The sequence below is a fragment of the Ornithodoros turicata genome, chromosome 8, assembly GCF_037126465.1.
Source record: "Ornithodoros turicata isolate Travis chromosome 8, ASM3712646v1, whole genome shotgun sequence".
Taxonomy (NCBI): Eukaryota; Metazoa; Arthropoda; class Arachnida; order Ixodida; family Argasidae; genus Ornithodoros; species Ornithodoros turicata.
In genome coordinates this window covers 25,736,885-25,757,173 of record NC_088208.1, presented here as the reverse complement: position 1 = coordinate 25,757,173, position 20,289 = coordinate 25,736,885, and the positions used below count along the sequence as shown (strand labels likewise).

The window sequence follows — 20,289 nt, the reverse complement described above, 5'->3', positions numbered from 1 at the left end:
CACAATCGCGCTATACAGAACCTTTAACGAAGTTCATTAGAACCCAATGTCTCCGAAGGCTCGTTTCAACTCCTGACTGTTCAACGAGACAAATACTCGCAATGTAGTGCGCGCTAACTGAACGAATGGCATTTGCCGTAAAAGACGCTGACACTCACCCAATTAGAGGCACTATAGCGTGAGCGTAGCGGGAAAATGGGGGGCCGGTACTGAGTTATGAATCTGCAGGTGTGAAACTTGCGACACCGCCATAAATTGTGCCTTGTTCCCGTAACGTGTTGTCGCGTTATACTTTTTCTTTTTCGCGGCTCGCTTAAGTGATGCAGACTGCACGGTGGACGACTATTCCAGGCCTTGTTCCTTTCATTCTAAGTGTACTATGTTACGTGGAATATGCGTAGCGTAAACTAGGGCCACTCTCCAGGGGAAGCGGGGCAGGACCACCCGGGATTCCCTTTCCCCACTGGGGGAGAGGGGGAGCGCACGCTGTACACCTGTTACGAGGCGTAAGGTGTCTGAAGAGACGTACAATCCAGTTTCTTTTTTCTTTTTTATCTTTTTGCTTTTTCTATGTTGCTGAGTTGTTCCCCAGCGTTGCGGAGCTTGCTACGTATCGCGTATCGTCTTGCGGGTTGGAAAACTCGATTGCTCGCGATCAGCGTCAAAAGATGTCTGTCATCCTCCAAAGAGTGTCATCCAGAGATTCGGGTTGCTCTGACGGACTACAAAAACAAATATGCTGCCGTGGACTAAGTCATAATAGCAAGTTGTTCAGTCTTCTTCGACAGTGTTTAGAGTGCAAGGACATGAAAGCTTATTTTTCCGACATGTACTTTTCTTTTCTTTTTTTCACAATATGTTCCCCTTTTGTTGGCGTTGCGATGCAACTCTTATCGAAGCTGACTAGGGCTTTTGCAAGCCAAGTTAGGTTGTCGAACGCTTGTACGTGCCACTATAGTGACTATACCTACGGTATCGTACATGCGTACAAGCGGTTTGCGTAGCGAAAGATATACAAATGCCGTGTGTATATGCCTTCTAACTGAGCATTTTTGTTTTTAAACCGTGTAAATGTCGCGGAAACACATTTTTTTTAACACCAAAAGTTTCAAGAATTCAACCTCGGCAGAGACATTGAATTGAGTTAACTCCAACCCCCTTTTTCTTCTTCCTTACACTCTGTGACCGTGGTTCACCAAGGATACTGTGTAAAATGAGAGTGATACGGTGGGATGAAAGGAAACCTAACTAACCAGAAGGTATGCAAAAATTAGGTGCCATGATGCCAGGAAAGAACTGAAAACGCTGCGAACCAGTAACGAACAGTACGATGCCAAGGGCTACGGCCTTAAACCAGCGTCCCGTGCGATTTGTCCCAAGTGATAGAACAAACCAGCAAAACACACACAGGTTCATCTATATAGTCTGCACAAAGGTACAGTTAAACAACGGCGACGGATATGATCGTATAGATAATAATTATGCAGCATAAGGGCTAGGCATCGGGGACGCGTCAGGCAGACTTCAGCCCGTCGAGAATTTAGATAGTCCGGCTAACAGGAGAAAGAGAAGAGCTCGTATCCCGGGCACGAAAAGCATGATGATGAGGAATCGCCGGTATATTATTGCTCGAACGACATCAGCAACCGGAGGCAAAAACATTGATTATCTCATCCGACAGGGACTTGCTATTTCATCACACTCTGAAACTACTTCCTCGTCAAAGACGGAAAATAACTCGTGTCTCCTTGCCGATGACTCAGTCTATAACTTTAGTAATAATAATAATAATGAGTTTACTTCGCGAGACAACTGAGATCATGAGCGACGCCACAGCAGTCGGTCTGTGGATTGCTTTTGCCCACCTGAGGGTTCTTTAACGTGCGATGAAAGCTCACCACACGGCACCCCGTATTTAACGTCCATCGCGGAAGACGGCGTGTATAAGCAACTTGTGCCGTGCCACCAAGTTGCCGGCGTCCTCGGCCGGGTTCGAACCCGCGGTCTCGGGATCAGAAGGCGAAAACGCTACCGACTCAGCCACCGAGGCCGGTGTCTATAACTTTGAAACGGTACACTCCTGTAGCAGAGCAATCAACCATTCAAGACCTAGAATTACGCTTCCATTACAACGACCCCACACGGATGTACGGACTTCAACGCAATTGACGTCGTCATCTTGATTAGAAGAGTTCATATCCATCACGAACCGCAGCAGCACCATGAATTCCATGAAGCATGCACCTCCATAAGCGTATGCATTACTCTTACGACGTGGGTGCTTATTATAGGTGCCGCCACCTAACGTGCATTTCCCCTTCATTGTGAAGAAACACCCGAGTCCCACATTCGTAAAGAGCACAGGCGCAACATTACCCGAACAAACATGCTATGTAAATGCGCACGCTTGAGCATTACCGAGGGACGCGAGATGTTATCGTGAGAACGATATAGTCTGATCCCTGAATGAATGGCGGCACCAATTTGATCACTTGCAGCCGTCGAAGACAGCTTTCTTCATTTCATGCGCTGGAGCCTCACGAGAGTGGGATCGTGCGAACGCGTGTAATAGGGCATGATAACGGGGTATTACCCATCTTGTTTGCTTTGCAGATTCGTGAGCTCAGGCTCCGCGGCGGACGATTTGCTCGTTTGGAGCTTATTTATGATTCTGCATGGGTGCTAGGTAATTTTTTGGGTGTTGAACGATCACCAGACGGGTTATGTTTCCCCAGTGTAACATGGAGATCCGGTAATCATGGTTGGCTGGATCTTCTTTCTATACCATCCTATATCCGTTCTGTTGATGAGTATAGGGGGGGAAATAGTGCTGAGCATCGTTTTTGATGAATTTAAATCTTTCGATAAAATGGCGACGTTGCCGATTTTCTGTGATGCGTGCAGGAACATTACATTTGAACGTCCCGTGTTTGAGTGCTTTTCGTGTGTTTATTCATTAGAATCCGGATCGCTTTATCTCGGTGGGATGAAGTGGGAAAGCGGGCTGAGCGTGGGCTTGACGTCTTGCAGCCAGCCCTTTATCGATGAGTGCATAAGCTACATCTCCCATTATTGCCTTATCTAGCCCTCTGATTTACCATATATTTTCGTTCTTTGCGAGAATAAAGTCAAATAAACGGTCGAGCTGGCTGAGAGCCAATGAGGTGTTCCGTTTTTCGCATTTAAATTAAAGGCATCTGTTCCACTCGATTTCGAAACTGTAACGTCCTTTTGTTCCTCCTGGACTGCTGCCCACGGTACCGCAAAATCCCACGCGAAATAGTGATGTAGTTTGACTGTTATTCGACGGAATACATGACAAGAGCAGACGACGGATGTTGAGAGTATGCCGGAATTCTCTCTCTGGGAAAACGAGAAAGCGTCACCCATCTAAGAACCAATGAGGGCGCGGCCTTGAGAAAAGGAATGCCGCGGCAGTGCGGCCGTCTGCACAGCACCTTTCCTCCTCCCAGCGCCGCCCTTTCACTCCGCCGTTTAGAGAGTGACGTCACGCCGCCGGAGCTTCTGCGGCTGCGGAAGCAGCGCTGATCTTTAAAATTCGTTTTGCTTAATATCCAAGAATTTTTCGGAAGAAAAAATTTGCCGGGTAGATTGTCGACCGGTGCCGAATATACAGGTTGTTTGACCTAAAGTGATAAAAAATTCTAACTGGCGACGTACTCGCTGGAGGATTGTGGGACTTTCGTCAATTACCTTCTGGAAACTTTTGCCACCATTAACGAATGCTTTGGACAATTTTCAATTGAGAGAAATTTATTTTTCAATTGAACTTTGAAAATTACCCAGCGGACCTCACTTTTCTAAATAGAAATATGAAGTTTGTGCACTGTGCACAGTATACAAAAACAATGCACAGTATCACTACAGGATTAGTCTAAAAAAATGTAAAAAATTACGCTTTTGCCCCCCCCCCCCTGCTTTGTTTTCACAAAGAAGCGCGCGCCAAATGTGCGTATAGAGGAGCAACTGTCCCTGCCTTTTGCCTGCTTTGTAATAAGACGGTTGTCACCAGCATCAAGGTCAAAGTTCAATTGAAGAATATAAATTTCCCTGAATTAAAAAATGTCCAAAGCCTTCCTAAATGGCGGCAAAAGTTTTCAGAAGGTAATTGCCGAAAGTCTCACAATCCTCCGGCGAGTATGTCGCCAGCTAGAATTTTTTTATCACGTTAGGTGAAACACCCTGTATAGTGGGATTAGTGTCAGAGATGGATTTCTGGATGCGGCCGTCTCTTTAAGTACGACTTCTAGAATACAGGACACGTCGAAAGCGGCAAGCCGATCTCGTCACCATCACTACCGCCACCTCTGTTTTAAGGGTGTATTGCAGCGATACTTGCACATGCCGAGGCTAGAAGACAACAGGGAGGAGCAGGCCATACCGACACCGAACCTTCTGGTTTCGTGATGTTTTCCTTTTGTGTGCATTTGTAGTACACTCCAAGAAAAAAAGGGTGTGAAAAGGTGGTAACTTCTATATAGTTACCAGCTAGGTCAACATAGCGTATGATAAAGGTTGTAAAAGGGTGGTAAAAGCAATTATCATATATCCAAATTGCTTCAGAAAGGAGTACGCCCCCCTGGCTCACCGAATCAGAAGCGGTAACCCTATCATTCGTAGGTAGCAGGTAGAACTTTGCATCCTTTTATGCACAATATATGCGACAGCTATTACCTCCTAAAACGTGTAACTGCTCCATCCTTTTTTTTCTTCTGAGAGTGTACCGTACTTTTTAGCTCCTACGTACTGCTGTACTTTCGTTGTCCATGGCGCCAGTTGTCATTCCTTGCGTCGTACCGGTATGTTGAACCATATCATTCATGCCGGTCTGCAAGACCAATTAGCCTTCTGGAATGATGTGCTGAACTCGACAGACGGAACTGGCCGGTATTATTTAAGCCTATTTCCCATAGCGCGACCCCCTAAACTGTCTTTCGTGCCCCATCTAATGACTGTGGTTTTCTCGTTGAGCGACGCGGGGGAGGCTGGAGGAGTACGCAGGAAATAGGTGTGTCCGGCAAACGAAATCAGTGCCTTCTGCCAGCCACACATACACATCCAGCACAAGTGGAGTCTGGTCATGGCATACGAAGGCGTTCTTAATTCTGAAAGAGGGACTGAGCTCGCCTGTTCGAGTTGAGCGGGAGATGGGACTCACGCCCTCGTAGAACGTGTGCAAACTGGAAATGGGAGAAAGCAAAGACACCCGCTTTGCAACATTCCCGTTCCAGATTGCAGGCGGAGACGATACAGATCATCAAGAGAGAATATACCACAGCTCGAGGCAACCAATGTAATTAGAATTTCTTCTTTCTTGCTTAATGTGTGGTAACGTTGCAATCGGCACACATTCTTGAGACTGGCTGCTAGTAGAAGCAAATACAGACAAGAACGACGTCACGAACGACGAGTGCTGACGTCATGTGGCTACGGAGTAAAGTTACGCAACCTCGACCTGAGGGCACAGTGTTACGATTTCAATATTTCTTGTTCACTATGGTATGCTGTTACTCGCAAGAATAACAGAGATCCGCAGGTCACTAGGAGACCGCACTATAGTTACGAAAAGCCCGACAAAGGTGACTCACTTTCAAAGCTGGCAGCCACGGACACCCAAGAGCTGGACAGCCACGCATAACCATCTCGCAATTGCAGGCCTTCTGAAAGCAATTGAATTTCATGCGCCTTGCCAGAAACATTAGGGCTTCTAAAAGAAAGGCAAACACGGGACCTCTGAGAAAAGCTTAGTGAGGTCTCACGCCGCTGCGTGAGGATTGGAAGGTTTGTGGAGTGGAGGAGTGGAAGGAGTTGTGGTGGAAGGTATAGCGTTTATACCTCAAAAGGTATGCGCCCTGGGACAAGCCGTTTATACCCCAAAAGGTATAAATTTTTCTAACAGTGTAGCATGAAGATTGAAGGACGTTTCACACTTTTGCTATCGGCTGATGAGATCTATTGTGCAACGACAGTTCCCACTGTCTTCCCAGTAGGGTTGATCGTGCCCTGGCCTTCGCCGCTCCTCTGGGTGCGACTTTGCTGGGTCTCCTTTTGTTTGTGCTTTCCTTTCTATCCTTCATTAGATCTTTTTATTTCTGACACCCGGTTTTACGTGGTACAGATACAATGTACAAGAGGTTCGGTAAAGGAGCAGCGAAATCCGCCCACCGTTCTCGTGGAGAACGTGCCCACAAAAGAGTTTATTTCAATCTCCACTTTTTCTTCCCCTGTTCCCTTCCCTTTAACCTCTACAACAGAGTCGCACGGGTCGTTTTACCCTTCCACTATTTCTGTCAAGGTTTTCTGTACCAGGTGCAACTCGATCCCATTTTCTAGAGTTTCCACAGAGGAATGTCTTCAGCGTCCGAACTGCAAGTTCTACATCAGATTGAACGTGACCATCAACGCAACGCTTTTGACGCCTGTGGTACGTCTGGACCAACAGAAACTGGCCTATTAGGAAAACAATGAGATGACTTGTAAAGCGCAATTTGCTGGTTGTTCCTCGCTGTTCGTCATTCTAAAAAAAATCATGGGTGTGACTGGATACAGTACTTTTTTTTTCTTATCCACCTCTGTTTCGCTACCTTCCAAAGAGCTTTTTACAGCGACGGCTGTTAAAGACTCAATTTTGTGAAGGTCCTGTCCTGTACGTCGCGTCGCCGAAAACCCAGCGGGATGAAGCGGAGAAACGAGAAAACATATATGACGAGATATTTTACAGCGACGGCTGTTATCTCGTCTTGATCACTTGCAACCTCGATGACTCCGACGGGATGATAAAGTTAGTTTACGTTAGTTTACGTTAGAGGGAGCCAGTCTGTGTGGCTGGTCTTCCGCTCCGATGCCAATACAGAGAGAGCTACCGCCATGCTAAAACACATTGACTTTGAGAAAGAGGTTCTACTGATGCGAGTGTGGTTTCACTTCGAAAGAGACCCCACGGGCACATCATGTCTGCCAGTTTTTCTCATACTGCTAGTTTGTAGTCTCTACGAACCTCGTTTCCCCCAATTCGAAAAGCCACAGTCTTTCCATCACTTATGAACCCCCCCCCCCCCCACACACACACAAAAAAACGGGTTCAGAAGCGAGGTCCAAAAAAAAAGAATAACGCACGGTGTCAACCGAAAGCACAGTGGGGTCAGCAGTTTATAGACTGTCCTCCTATAATTTTAGCCTTCTCCGGACCTCGCCAACTAGATTGGCGACTCAAAAATAGTTGAGGCAGAAAGGCGGCTAATAGCAGGGTTGCGCATCTTGCGTTATACGCTTTCTTAACGCATCAACGATAGCCAAACACCCTATGCATGCTTCCTCACAGGAAGTGTGCACTTAGGACGGCTATTTACCGGAAAGCACGTGGCAGCAGGAGTTCTTTTGCGTCGCCGGTTCTTCCGCGGAGTGTGGGCGGAAAGGTCAGACGGAGTCGAGTGAATATAGGTTTGGAAAAGGCCTCCCCCCAACGATCAAAGCATAAATGTGCCTGCACTGCAGGGACCACAAAGTGTCTGCGCAATCATTTGGTTGCGCAGGCGCCAGACGTACTTAGGCGGGAGAAAAATGATTCCTTGAAGTGGGCAGAGGGAATTGTAAGGAATGCGGCCCCCGTCCCTTTGATACGTATTGACCGCTATGTTCTTCGTTTTTTCTTCGTTTTTTGTACGGTCTTAACAAGGCGCACGTCCACTCGCTGCAATCAATAAGGTGTGAGGTGACTCGACGTACGAGCTAGCTATGGGCTGAATGACGCAAGTATATCACAGTATTATTTTGCCCCCTTTCAGTGTACAAAACGGGCGTTCTTGTAAATAAACGCCATTCTTTTATTCCATCAAGCTCGGCTCTAGGCTGTTACAACAACGACAACAACAACTACATGAATGACGATGGTATGAGGTGCTTCGCCGCAACAAAGGTGTCAAGGTGTAGGTGTAACTAAGGTGTAGTAACAGTGGAGAAAGCCTTAAACGGTATGCACCACCTGTTCTTATGCCTCTTTTAGAATTCTAAAAGAGGCACCGTTTCAAAGGGCGTATTAATACATAACCGAACGGGTACAGTCCAGTTTGAAAAACACCCCTCTGTATGGTGTAAAACTTACACTACGAGGGCGGCTGCCGTCTAGGACTAGACATTTAGACCCGGAACGAGCAATAAATATACTGTGTATGCTGGACAGTATTGCAAATTCGCAATGATACCGAAGCTAATGCTGTTTCCCTGATGGTAACATGGCAGGGCTTCCTGAAGACCTGAGAATGGAAAACGGCCTGAGGAAATATATAGTCTACAGTTATTCCGTGTTTCGCACGGAGATCCGATGCCGAGATGTTCCGTCAGTATTCGCTACTCAAGACAGTTTGATTTGATTTGATTCAGTTAATTATGGCGCACACCCCAATTTCAATCCCTATTCGGGCCCATACTATAGTTTCGAGTCTAGAACTATAAACACACATGGGCAGTTCTGAACGCAAACATTTTACGAAACCAGCAACTCTGTATGCACCTCTTTATGCACAGTCATGAGACACAGACAATGACAGATGTACATAAACATGCGGGGGTTATGCACTACGCACTCTCAAGTAATGAATACCAGATGCATTTAGTCTCATAATACAAAACAGAAAATACCGAAGGTCGGTATATTCTGATTTGTCCGAACAAGTGTTGCTATAGCTTTTGAGTAGAACAATTTGCTAGACAAACTGCGTGTCTGTTTTAATGCAGCGCGGATATTAGTTCCCTGTTCCCTGTTCAGGTATTTGCAGTATTTAAATACATTGTAATCAAAATGATATTTAAAATATAAATGCATGTATCTATATTTTGTATCCAAATACAGACTTGAACAAGTATTTATAATTATAAATACCAATTTTCGGGTATTTATTCTTGTAAATACTTTATAAATACTCTTAAGTACAGAATATACTGACTCGTGTCTTAATGTTGCCCTGCATTTGACCTTTCGGGAAGAAGGGCGAGTTTGGGACGCAATTATGCCGGCTTTGCGCTAGCATGCGCATGCGACAAACCATTTTAGATTGCAAGAAGATTAGATTGCGCCCAGAAGAAGAACAGTCTCTGTTCGAAATATCGGCGGCTTCTGTCCTGAGGCAACTCCCTTCCTACATTCTACCGGTTCGCTGGATTTCTACCCATCTACATTTTAGATTGCAAGCTTTTCACTGTTGTTGCGGACAACGGTCGCGACTACCCGATTACATTGTTCTACGAAGCATCTTCGTCAAATTTAATACAAGCGCTTGTTCATCGGCCCCTGTGGAGAAGTTGTTCTCCTTGCGAATCTTATAGTATGGCCGAACAGAAGATGCCTAAAAGAAGCAGTCTTCGAGAAATTTTTAATATTAAAATTGCCATGATAATCTAACAAATAAACGCTATTGTTCCTTGCTGATTTGTTCTTATGATCATCGTTATTTCTGTAATTCCAGATGACATCTTCCTCACAGCATTAATGGTAGTAGTTACGGTAATTAAATACTATATTTATATTTTGTATTTAAATACTCGTGTTGAAAACTATTTACGAAGAGCATTTAAACGCCCCTTTCAATAAAGTATTTTGTATTTATATTTAAATACTCAAAAAGTGTATTTATGCCCATCCCTGTTCATAACTATTGTTCTTAACCTGTTAACTTTCCTTTTCTTTTTTGAATAAACATATCCGCCTCCCCTTGTTGTTAACCGTGCCATATAGACAATAAGAAAAGCCAAACAGAAATTGTGCAAACAAAGGGGATGAGGAAGGACCAACAAAACAGAGTGTACGTGCGAAATAGCGTCATAGTTTCAGATACGGCAAACTTCTAAAGCCCTATAGCGCTACATCTTAGCGACTTTACATCCTACGGAAACTTCGTAATCACTACATAATCACGACATAATACACCGCTCTAAACAAACACCAAGACATATTTTATGCACAGTACACCATATCCCGAAAAAGTTACTCAGGTTATTTAGAAAGACAATATAATAAGGCCTCCATTATCTCATAATAGCTTTTCGAAACTTCGCCAGAACTGCTGGTGCACGTAAGATGAAAACCTCGTTAGCATCTCGCAATTTCTTCGTATATTTACAAAAAAAATGAATGTTTTTTTTTTTTAGCATGCGTCACAGTACGTCGATGGCCCAGCACTAATTAAAGAGAGTTCCGCTTGAGGCGCTCTGAAAATTCATTTCTTTCCGCACGTGATATTCTTTTCGGCAGTAAACACCATACGTACCGGGTTATTATGTAAGTAATTAAGTGATGGAGACCCTAACCAGCTTAATTGGCGTCTTTGGACGACGGTGAGTCAATCTGACCGTCCTCCAAATTTCCATTAATAATGTGCGTGAAATTGGATGGCTAAAGCCGGCTTTTCCCAGTATTTAACCGTAAAACAATAGACGACGCTCGCTGTTTCCTATAAAGCGGCGGAGTTTCCTGTTAACTATAGCATGCACAGAGCTAAGAATGTGTCTCAATCTTGGATGTATTGTGACGGTCCGTGCAGAACGACGAAGTCACCCTGCTATGTACACGCGCTTACCAGTTCTCTAGTTCTACCGTGTCACGACTCTGTGTCGCTACCGTCGGCCCCGGGTTACTTGCTCATCGGCACCGTCATCGCGCCGGTCACGGGCGAACGTCATCCGGCTCGTGCACAAAAGACATCAAAACTGGGGAGCACGAGAGCTTGCGGTTCTCTTTTCTATTTTGTGCCCTCTTACTGTCTGCCGAAGTTCGGCCTTTCATTAAAATCCAGTTCTGGATCTCACTGCCTCTTCAATTTGGGGGAAATAATGCATCAACCGGCACCGTCCTAGCGTGAGGCCACGAACATCTAACTGCTGCGACATTGCATATCACCGTCGGTCAGGACCTATATGGAGGAAGACCATCTCCTCAACAGTATCATGTGCTTCCCTGAGGTATGGGACAAAATCCAACAACGGACAACGTTATACAGGGTGTCCCACCGAAAAAGGGCCATGGGCTAAAGGAAAAACGGAGTGCTCTACACAAATGGAACCAACTGTACGTGCTTGGCAGTTGTGTGGTCATTTTTTTTTTTTTTGATCGTCCCTTGTCAATTAATTAGTGGTAATTAATTTTCTAACTTTCTAATTATCGGTTTTAGCTCTCAGATGTCAATGAGGAAGTTGTAGTACATGTCGAAAAAGACGCAACTGAAGTGGTTCGAGGCTGCTATGGCTTGTGGTTTCGTTTTTTCCCGGCTTTAAAAATTTTTTTCAGAAGCCACGCGCACCACAGAGCGCTCCCCATAATTCAGCGCCCGCGCGCGACGATTGCAGTGCACTCTGGTAAGTGTGCCGTGAAACAGGTGAAATATCTTCCTCTTGTGTGACGTGGCCCAAGGATGATCTCCAAGCGCTAATCCCAAGGTCAATGTACGCCGGAGGGCGCTGGAATCGTCGCGCGCGGGTGCCGGATCGTGGGCAGTGATCTGCTGTCCACCCGGCATCTGAAACCAACTTTTAAACCCGGGAAAAAACGAAACCACAAGCCATAGCGACCTCGAACCACTTCAGTTGTGTCTTTTCCGACATGTACTACAACTTCTGCATTGACATCTGAGAGCTAAAACCGATAATTAAAAAGTTACAAAATTAATTACCGCTAATTAATTGACAAGGGGTGATGAAAATATATTTTTGGATAGACCACACAATTGCCAAGCACGTACAGTCGGTTCCATTTGTGTAGAGCTCTCCGTTTTTTCTTTAGCCCCTGGCCCTTTTTCAGTGGGACACCCTGTATAGGAGTTATGACGCTTTGATAGTAGACGTGCATGATTACGTCATGCACACATTGCACCACACGCCGTTATTTCACGTTTCAAAAGTTATTGCACGTCTCGTACCCGTAGGTGAATCGGTCCAGATGTAGAATCATAACAATGCCTACGATAACCGGCTTCCGCTCCGAGTGTCAGAGGTGACCAGAATGCGATACCGGCGCCGCATGTGTGTCTGACGCCTTCGGGCAAATGACTGGCACGCGGTCTTGCAGTGGGGTCAGGTAGCCGATGGACGCGTTCAGTAGGCGCCCCTGAACGCGAGTGTTTCCGACTCCACTCACTTAACGCGACGCAAGTGCCCCCCGCGCACGCGAAAGTGTGAGACCCCGTGCCGCTTTTCGAGCTCCAGTTTCAGATGAGTGCATGGAAGCAGACGACAAGCGCCCGGTTGCTAGAGATTTTCCGTGACGTACTTCCTGTTTGGCGTCGGCAGACTAACTTCGAAGTGTGGGCTCAGAAGCAAAATCCGGAGTTGCTATGTTGCCAATGCTTCCATTTCGGGAGACTGTAATATTTTTATAACTGTTATCAGTGCTCTTCTATTAGTGGATTACCTCCACACGGATATCGGCCGTTATTCGCGAGAAATGCGGTACTTTAATGCAGACATCTTCACGTCATGCAGCCACCTTCACAGTAAACAGCTCCTATGACGTCCGTCACAAATTCCCATCTTTTCTATTTCATTCGCTGTTGCAACGAGAAGTCTTCACATCTGCAGTTGTCCCTTCTAACGTGACCATATGTCCAAACTAAGCCAACGTGTCCACCGTCTGTGTACTGTATGAGCAGACAACAGCGAGCGAGCGAGCGAGCAGTGTAGTGCTCCAAATTTGCTTTTTGCGGTTTAGTGGCGGGTCCTAGTGTCACATACTCCCGATTTGAGTTGCGCCAAAAGGGGGGGGCGCCTACTGAACGCACCTGATGACGACGCATAACGCCATATCGGCAAGCAGACCTGTCTACAATGCAAAGGAACAACGAAAGGAGCGCGAGCTGCCGCAAGCGGTACCGTATCCTTCGTCCGTTGATCATGGGTCATCGCGAGGCTGAATCCCTGGTAATCAGAGGGACGATGCAGGCGCGAGGATAGGTCGCAGCAAACGGAACCTGTGCTACGCATGTTTCAACAAGCCTGATACAAAGTGTGAACTCGACACACGCAACAAGAGCGTCGTCTAGTGAACATGTATTCACACAAGCAATTCCCATTGGCTCCTGGGGAAAATCGAACCCGCACTGGAAGCACTAGCTCCCACCACTTCTCACTCGCTGGATATCTCCTCGCTTTTCCAGCCACTCCGTCTGAACACCCACTTAGTGACATCTTTCTTCATAAACCGTGGAAGGTCTCACCACCGAATTGCCGCATGCAGGGGCGCATCTGCTGACCATGTGCGCAAGACACGAGACAAGCAGTCCACATCTCCAGAGCAGCAATTGCTAGTCTGCACGATGAGCCTTCAATATGTGGAACGCCCTTGTCTGCTGTCCAATCAGCATACCTTACCTACGCTTTGTGCGCCGCCAATTTGTGGGTCCGGCGTATTGCCAAATTGCGTGATAGTGTCTGATCATGAACAGCGGCGAACCGTTCTCCGTTTTCCACAGGTGTATTTTTTCTAACGTCTGGTTGGTATCACGATTGGACCTACAAGTTCAGACATGCTTACATTTTTGCATGGCAGCTTGCCTTGAACCCACCGTATAACCTGTCCCAAAAATGTCCGTAACTGTCTGTAACTGTCCACAGCTTAATAACACATCATTGTTAATCTTGAACGTATCTAATGAGGTGGGAAGTGTCATTGTTTTGTCCCTGTCTGTTCCTTAAGCTCCATCTGAGTTGACCAGTCGCTGTTTATACCGCACCTTTGCCTGTTTTTCGCTCTCTTCGTGTGTATCAGAGTTTCTTTTTTCCTTCATGAAGTCAGACGGAAGAAACGTACTGTAGAGCAATGGACAACGACAACCGTACTCTACAACGGAGAGTACTCTACATTGTGAGACCGCCTCAGAAAGAGCATGTGGCTACGGTGACCGCGACCTACTATAGGCTAGTTTATTGGTTATTCAATTGCTATAATGTCTTGTACGCAAACTTATGCTAGCTCCAATTACATATTACCTTACCTCAGTCTTCCAGCGCATGAATAGTAATACACAAAACCGACGCTGAAATTTACAGTTGATATCGTCGCAGGTAGTAAGACGGACTAGAAGCCGTCGCAGACAGAAAAATAAACGCGTGGCAGCAGGAATGATTGTTCCTATACTCACTAAAGTGAGACTTGCTTTCTAGACCTTGTGATACGCTACTGCAAGCTTTTTGGTGATGCAGAATAGTGGGCAGAGCTTGGTCTATGAATATCTCTTCTTTATAGTTTCTGAGCCGATTCGCGACTTCCCGCTGAATCTATAACGACCTGCCCTCTGGGGGTCGCGACCCAGAGTTTGGGAAAGACTGCCTTACCTTTTTCCCTTGCTGAAGCTTATGTTAGGGTTTTCGCACAGTCAGTGCATATGTTCAATGAGACATGGGGTGTTGCAAAAGTGGAACATTGATTAGTATAATTCCATTATATCTTAATGGGTTTCGGAGTTTCGAAATACGCGCACCACTGCTGTCGTCTGCTATACCTCTGTGTGTCCGCTTCTGCACGTTCAAGTTTCAGATTTTCACTGATCTGTCTGTGGATCTGTGTGATCTGTCCACGTGTGTACGCCACTCATAGCCCCAGTTGCTTCGCGGAGCTAACACCGAACAAAAAATATCTCCTTACCTGAGAAGGGACGTCGTTTCTTGAGCAGTGCGAATGCCGCTAGAGATTGGAATCAAGAAGTACTACTTTTGCTTTCCGATATATAGGTATAATACCACTTTTCATACGGTCGAGAGATCTGAGCGTTCTAAAGAGAGACTGCCATGACCACTAGATTATTACGTTAAAGCATCATCGCCATGGCGATCTTCGCCTAGAAGTCCATCAATAGGAGGCGTCCCGGCTGTCGGCTCAACAATTTAGCGAAGAGTGACCTTGCGGTGTGATCCAATAGCTCCACATAGATCCAGATACCTTTCAGTTAGAAGAAGAAGAAGATCCCAAGCCTGGTACAAGACAAACCATCTTGGTCGTCTTTGGTCGTCTTAACGGATATTACATGATTGTCCCTGCAACCTACGTTGCAATGACTACGCCATAGCTCTAACATGTCATAAAACGTATGACATATGACCATCTGCGCGGTTTCAAATACTCATCGACAGAAGCAAATAGAAGGTTCCTCTATAACGTGTCCACTTGCTGAGATATGGCTGTTTAAAATTGGGTCAGTTTCAGTATGGTTTGACCAAAGCGTTTATGCAGGAAAGCGATTCAGGGGCACGGCGACGCCTGCTTGTTCAGAGTCCTGGGTGGCTGAAGCAAAGCTCTTTCTGGTGCGTTCTCGGGAAAGCCCTATTGACAGGAACGCACTGAGTTGCATACGTTCCATACTGAGTTCCATACCCTGACGTCGGAATAAGTCTAACCTGTGGGTTGGGTGGGAGAAGCCATTAGGTTGACAGGCAAGGCCTGGCTGGTTCGCAGGATTCAGTATAGGGCCGAGGACAGAATATACTCATTATAGGAAGAGTGACAATCACAACAAAACACGACAAAGAGCCTAACACGTGTATTGTAAAATACTCATATAGCTTTATTCGTCCCGACGAAATATGATCCAAAGAATCATCCACTCTGTCAATTGCACAAGTATTGAGATAGCAAAACCCAAAGTCACACTCCCTGGAATGTAGAGTAGGCTGGAGTCTGTGTGGTACGAAACATGCATATGTACAGAGGCGAGTGTACCCGAAATAGTTGCATATAAATAGGTAAATAAGACCACTGTGTGGTTAAATATGTACATCAGGTCAGTTGACGTGATACCATGTACCAGGCACTTTCTATGCGGTTATTGCCTCCTTGTACGAGATTCAGAAACAAAGGAGGACTGAGCTGTGTCAGAACAAGATGACGAGCTGAAGTTTGCTACCAGGCAATACAAAGAATCAATTGGCCCAAAAATCACGGCACCCTTTTCTAGTAGTCAGTCAAAAGTCACTGTATCGTGAACAAGTGTATGCTTGAACACTTGTGTATTTTACTTTGGTGTAGCTTTGATTGTGTTTTTCGAACGGAGGGAATACGATTGCGACTGCGGTATACGACACCAGTATGACCCAAACGTAAGTGGTCACCTTCTCATCTTGCATGGCAAGTACTACAGCAGGGAGATGGCCACATAGTACGTAGCCGTTTAAGTTCGAAACAGCTTTGGTGTTGGACGACATTGCGCATCCTTGAGATTCCGTAAGCAGTTCAGAGACTGTCTATCTTCAAACAACGTGCAAACGACACACTTGAAACAGATCCTGGATCGTATAGCATATCACAGAGTTGAAGATGTTCTTGTAATTTCTGTTCCGTTGCATACGCAAAAAATAAATAACCTTACAAGCCGACGCGTCCTCAACAAATGGCGCAGGGATGCTTCTCTACATACACCATGAAGCTTTGACTGAGGATCTTTTTGGGGCTCAAGTATCCTGGCTGTCAAGATTGTCCAGCAGTTTCAAGACATCAAAACGTGAACTTCACACCCCGTCGCGCGGTGAAGATGGTCCCAAACGTATTGAAAGGCACATGACGATTTACTGCATTCGAGCATCGCTGTATTTTTTTTTTACCAAAAATAATTCAAAATGATTGTGCGTTATTGTAGGGTGTATTCACATGACGTCAAACGACCGCGTTTGCCGCATTGGTGGTGGTCACTTTTTCGGCGCAGCTGCGGAGATGATCTAGCGTTTGCTCGAAAACGAAGCCCATAGAACGGTGTTTTGAAATCCGGTCGCGTCTATCCTCTCCTTCTCCTTCGTCCAATCAAAAGATGGCTGTGAGCCACTAAGGGAGATTGGCCATATCCCCTTCCCCATCTACTTCCCTATCTTTTATCCCCATCCCCTTCTAATATCCCGAAGACACTTCGTCATTGTCGTTCTCACGTTTTCTTTGTGTTTTTTTAACGAAAACTATGCTTGCAGCATTAAAAAATCGAGCAGTTTGTCATCTTTCATTACCGCTACCACGAAAAGTGACCACCAGGGGGAGGAACCTACGCGCATGCCACGTCACAACGTGACGTAGGTGAATACACCCTATACATTCTACTCATCCTGCCCTGAATGCGTGATACAGTGTACTGACATCTCAGCGTACACAATTTTTGTTTCGTTGGGACTTGTGTCCCGGTATGGAGGTAGGAGTTGAGACTTCACGAAAAAAAAAACAAAAAAAAAACGTCTGTTATCGGGCACAATACATCTCGATGCATAATTATCTTTTGGCGCCACGCAATCACATGAGAGCCTGGATGTTCTTATCAGGCACCTAAGTATGGGTCCAAACGACACTGGTGATGATTCTTTCTTGATGTGACTTCGTATATAGATGAGAAGACTCGGGCAGATTCTTTGCTCTAATTGTCCCGTCAAAGTGCTCCTGCACGTTTCGCCTCGGGCTTCTTTCCCAGACACGGAGACCGCCTGGTATGGGCAATGATGTAGATGTTTGCATGCGTTCCAGTCGATTAGTCTGCGATGGCTCGCTTAATTAGCTCAAAATGTATCAATGCCTTCAAGACGAATTTGCTGACTCTGAATGAACGTTGTTCTAATGTCCGTCGATTGAAGGGCGTCTCACGTTTCGTGGAGGATACGCAAAAGATAAGAATACGAGTGAAAGGCACAACGTAAGAGCCTCCTGGGCGTTGTGTATCGGGTGATCAGCTGAGTAACCGGGTAGTCCAGCTGCAATTTGCATAGGAAACCAACATGCTGAGTTGCATACTCCTTCATTGTCTAGTCCGTTGGCCACATATGACGATGTATATTAGCCTGATCGACTGCCTCCATGAAGCTTTTTGGGTCGTTAATTATAGTATAGCACAGTACACCGCTTTTGAGCCGTCTGTCCGAGAGTTCCACTATAGTCGAACACACTTGACTAACCATTGTCGTCGACGTCAGTTAGCTGGCAATTTCTCCGTTTGCCTTTCGCATGATCTCCAGCTGTATTTCGTGTTCTCTGGCTTTCATCCTTAGCGCTGCGATGCTGGAACTTCTGCGGTCTCCGCTAGGAGGAGACGCCGATGGTGATAAGCTGGACACTCCAGGAGAGACACTGGAAGACGACACGGACCTTCCAGGACTCGTGGATGACGGAGGCATGGGTGGCTGTAGCACAAGTGGTGGCAACGGCGACGGAGGCGCAGCGGCGACGGGAGGTCGTGGCGGTGACACCACGGCTGGCGGTGGGGACGGTGGCGCTGCTGTCGGAGTAGGTACCACTTCAGGTGGACCAATATCGTTTCGTTGTTGACGGCTGTGCGCCGATAACGTTGCCAGCCAGTTTTGAAATGGCGCCGGTGTTTGGTATAGCGGCAGGGACGGCGGTAAGAAGGGTGCAAACGGCGAGAACGGGAAGAAGGCGTGTCCAGGAGGTAGAAGAGGAACACCCGATGCACCGAGGTACGGAGACAGCCGAGCCGGGTTCATGAGCGTCGAATCTGGCGCAGAGGGCTTCCTGGCGTAGAAGCTCCCGAAGGCAGCGGCAGCCGCTGCCGCGGCCGCCATGTTCTGGCTGTGGTGAGGCGGAGCCATGGGAGAGGTGGTCGAGTTGAGCGATTGCGCCGTGGAATACGGGTTGTAGCCTTGACTCTGCACGGCGTTGCCGGTGGCCTTTTCTTGCTTTCGCCACTTTGCTCGTCGGTTCTGGAACCATACCTGCGTACAGAATATTAGTGAGGCGTAAGCTCGAGCAAATTTAATTCGACGAAGGGTACAAACTCGCAAAGTCTGAGTCCACCTCAACTGCAACGAGTGTGAGGTCGCAGAAGATACCAAGGGTAGAGCGCTGAACGGGCCGCTATTTGCCCCTGGGAATTCTTAGGCCCGGTCCGAGCCCGGCCTACCTTTGATTTACCCGCCCGACCCAAGCTCAAAGGATTCTAGGTTTCTCAGCCCAAGCCCGACCCAAGCCCGGGAAATTTATAGGCTACCCGGCCCAGCCCGGCCCAGTGTATCATGCTGTCAAATTTGACCATGGCTCACTAACAGGGAGTAACACAGGCTCGAGCTCGACCTAGGCCCTGCAATGTACGGGCCCGGGCCCTTAATGGTCAAACCCGAACCCAGCCCAGGCCCGCAATAAGAATGCTTTAATCGGCCGGGCCGGGCTCGGGTTGTCGGGTAAGCCCGTGGAGTGCTATACATTTCCGGTGCTCCTCCAGTACTGATTGGGTTGAACTTAGGAGGCATGCGCATATGCAGAGATGATGCATGATGTGACAATCGTACATTATATCTACAAATGCCGTCTGCGAGCCAAAGTCAACCATGGCGTGAGCCACACATTCAGCACCCATTCAGCACACATTCAGCACCCGTGATCATGAGCCTCAGGCATCCGAGTAACCGTCGGAGCGTGAACTAGAAATAGTGACACAAAGTGGAGAATTTGACGCTATCTGCATTTTACTAGAAGGAGCAACACAAAATATGTAAACGCTCCAAATTGCGCAGGAATACCAACCCTAACCCACATATTTAAGTCGTCGACCTCTCGTTGTTAGTGTTAATAGCTCGAAGGTCGGCGGCGTTATGTCAACGTGTTACATAAAAATGGAATACAAATGAACTTTGTCATGTGGGTTAAGCACTCATCAACACTTTTGCCGCGTGCAACAAGGGTGTTGCGGCATTTCACGACAACTTAAACTACGCCCAGCAAAACCGCAAATTCGTTTTCCGACTGAGAAACAAACCCACACAAAGCGAACGGGAAAAAATAAATGCATACGCAGAAAGAAACGTCGCCGAGGCTACGACACGCGTATAACGAAGATTAATTCTTCCACGGGTGTCACACCGGACATACTTTGGCGGCCTGCACGTTCATCAGTTGTACATGGAATCCAAGGCGTTGCGTGTGCCGCGACCAATTTGCCACCTATTGTGTCTATGTGGTGGCAACGCAATCTAAATAACAGCTCCTATATAGCGTACGACAAAACAGCTTTTGGGTGTGAATGTATTTTGCACAGCCTCAACTTCCTCTCCGTCGCGCACGCTATTATGCGTCATCTCATCAGCATAACATAATAAACGCTGGCGTAATTTAGGATGCATCCAAGGGCGTGTGATTAACTGCTTTCGGCTCATTGCGAATGCGTCGTTTGTGTCCTTTCTTGCGTACGAACGCGTTCGTTTTTTTTTTTTTTCGGTCTTACCCAACCGGTAAGATGATGTTAATGCTGATTCATGGCGAGCTCTTCTTTCCAGGATTGCGTTTACTCTGGCATATTTTGCAGCGCCTCGCGC

General features: G+C 46.7%; 2 protein-coding genes across 4 annotated transcripts in view; one reads left to right on the top strand and one right to left on the bottom strand.

The window, feature by feature from the left end:
• LOC135366776 (uncharacterized) overlaps nucleotides 1-20,289 on the top strand; it is a 91,199-nt gene that overhangs the window by 51,186 nt on the left and 19,724 nt on the right. The window lies entirely within an intron of this gene.
• The window catches only part of LOC135366775 (homeobox protein aristaless-like), a 62,859-nt gene continuing 58,112 nt past the window's right edge, over nucleotides 15,543-20,289 (bottom strand). For all 3 annotated transcript variants that reach the window (XM_064599682.1, XM_064599681.1, XM_064599683.1), the window contains exon 4: nucleotides 15,543-18,693. In XM_064599682.1, the coding sequence (XP_064455752.1) occupies nucleotides 17,938-18,693 (756 nt within the window). In that variant the 3' untranslated portion in view covers nucleotides 15,543-17,937. The remainder of the gene's footprint in view (nucleotides 18,694-20,289) is intronic.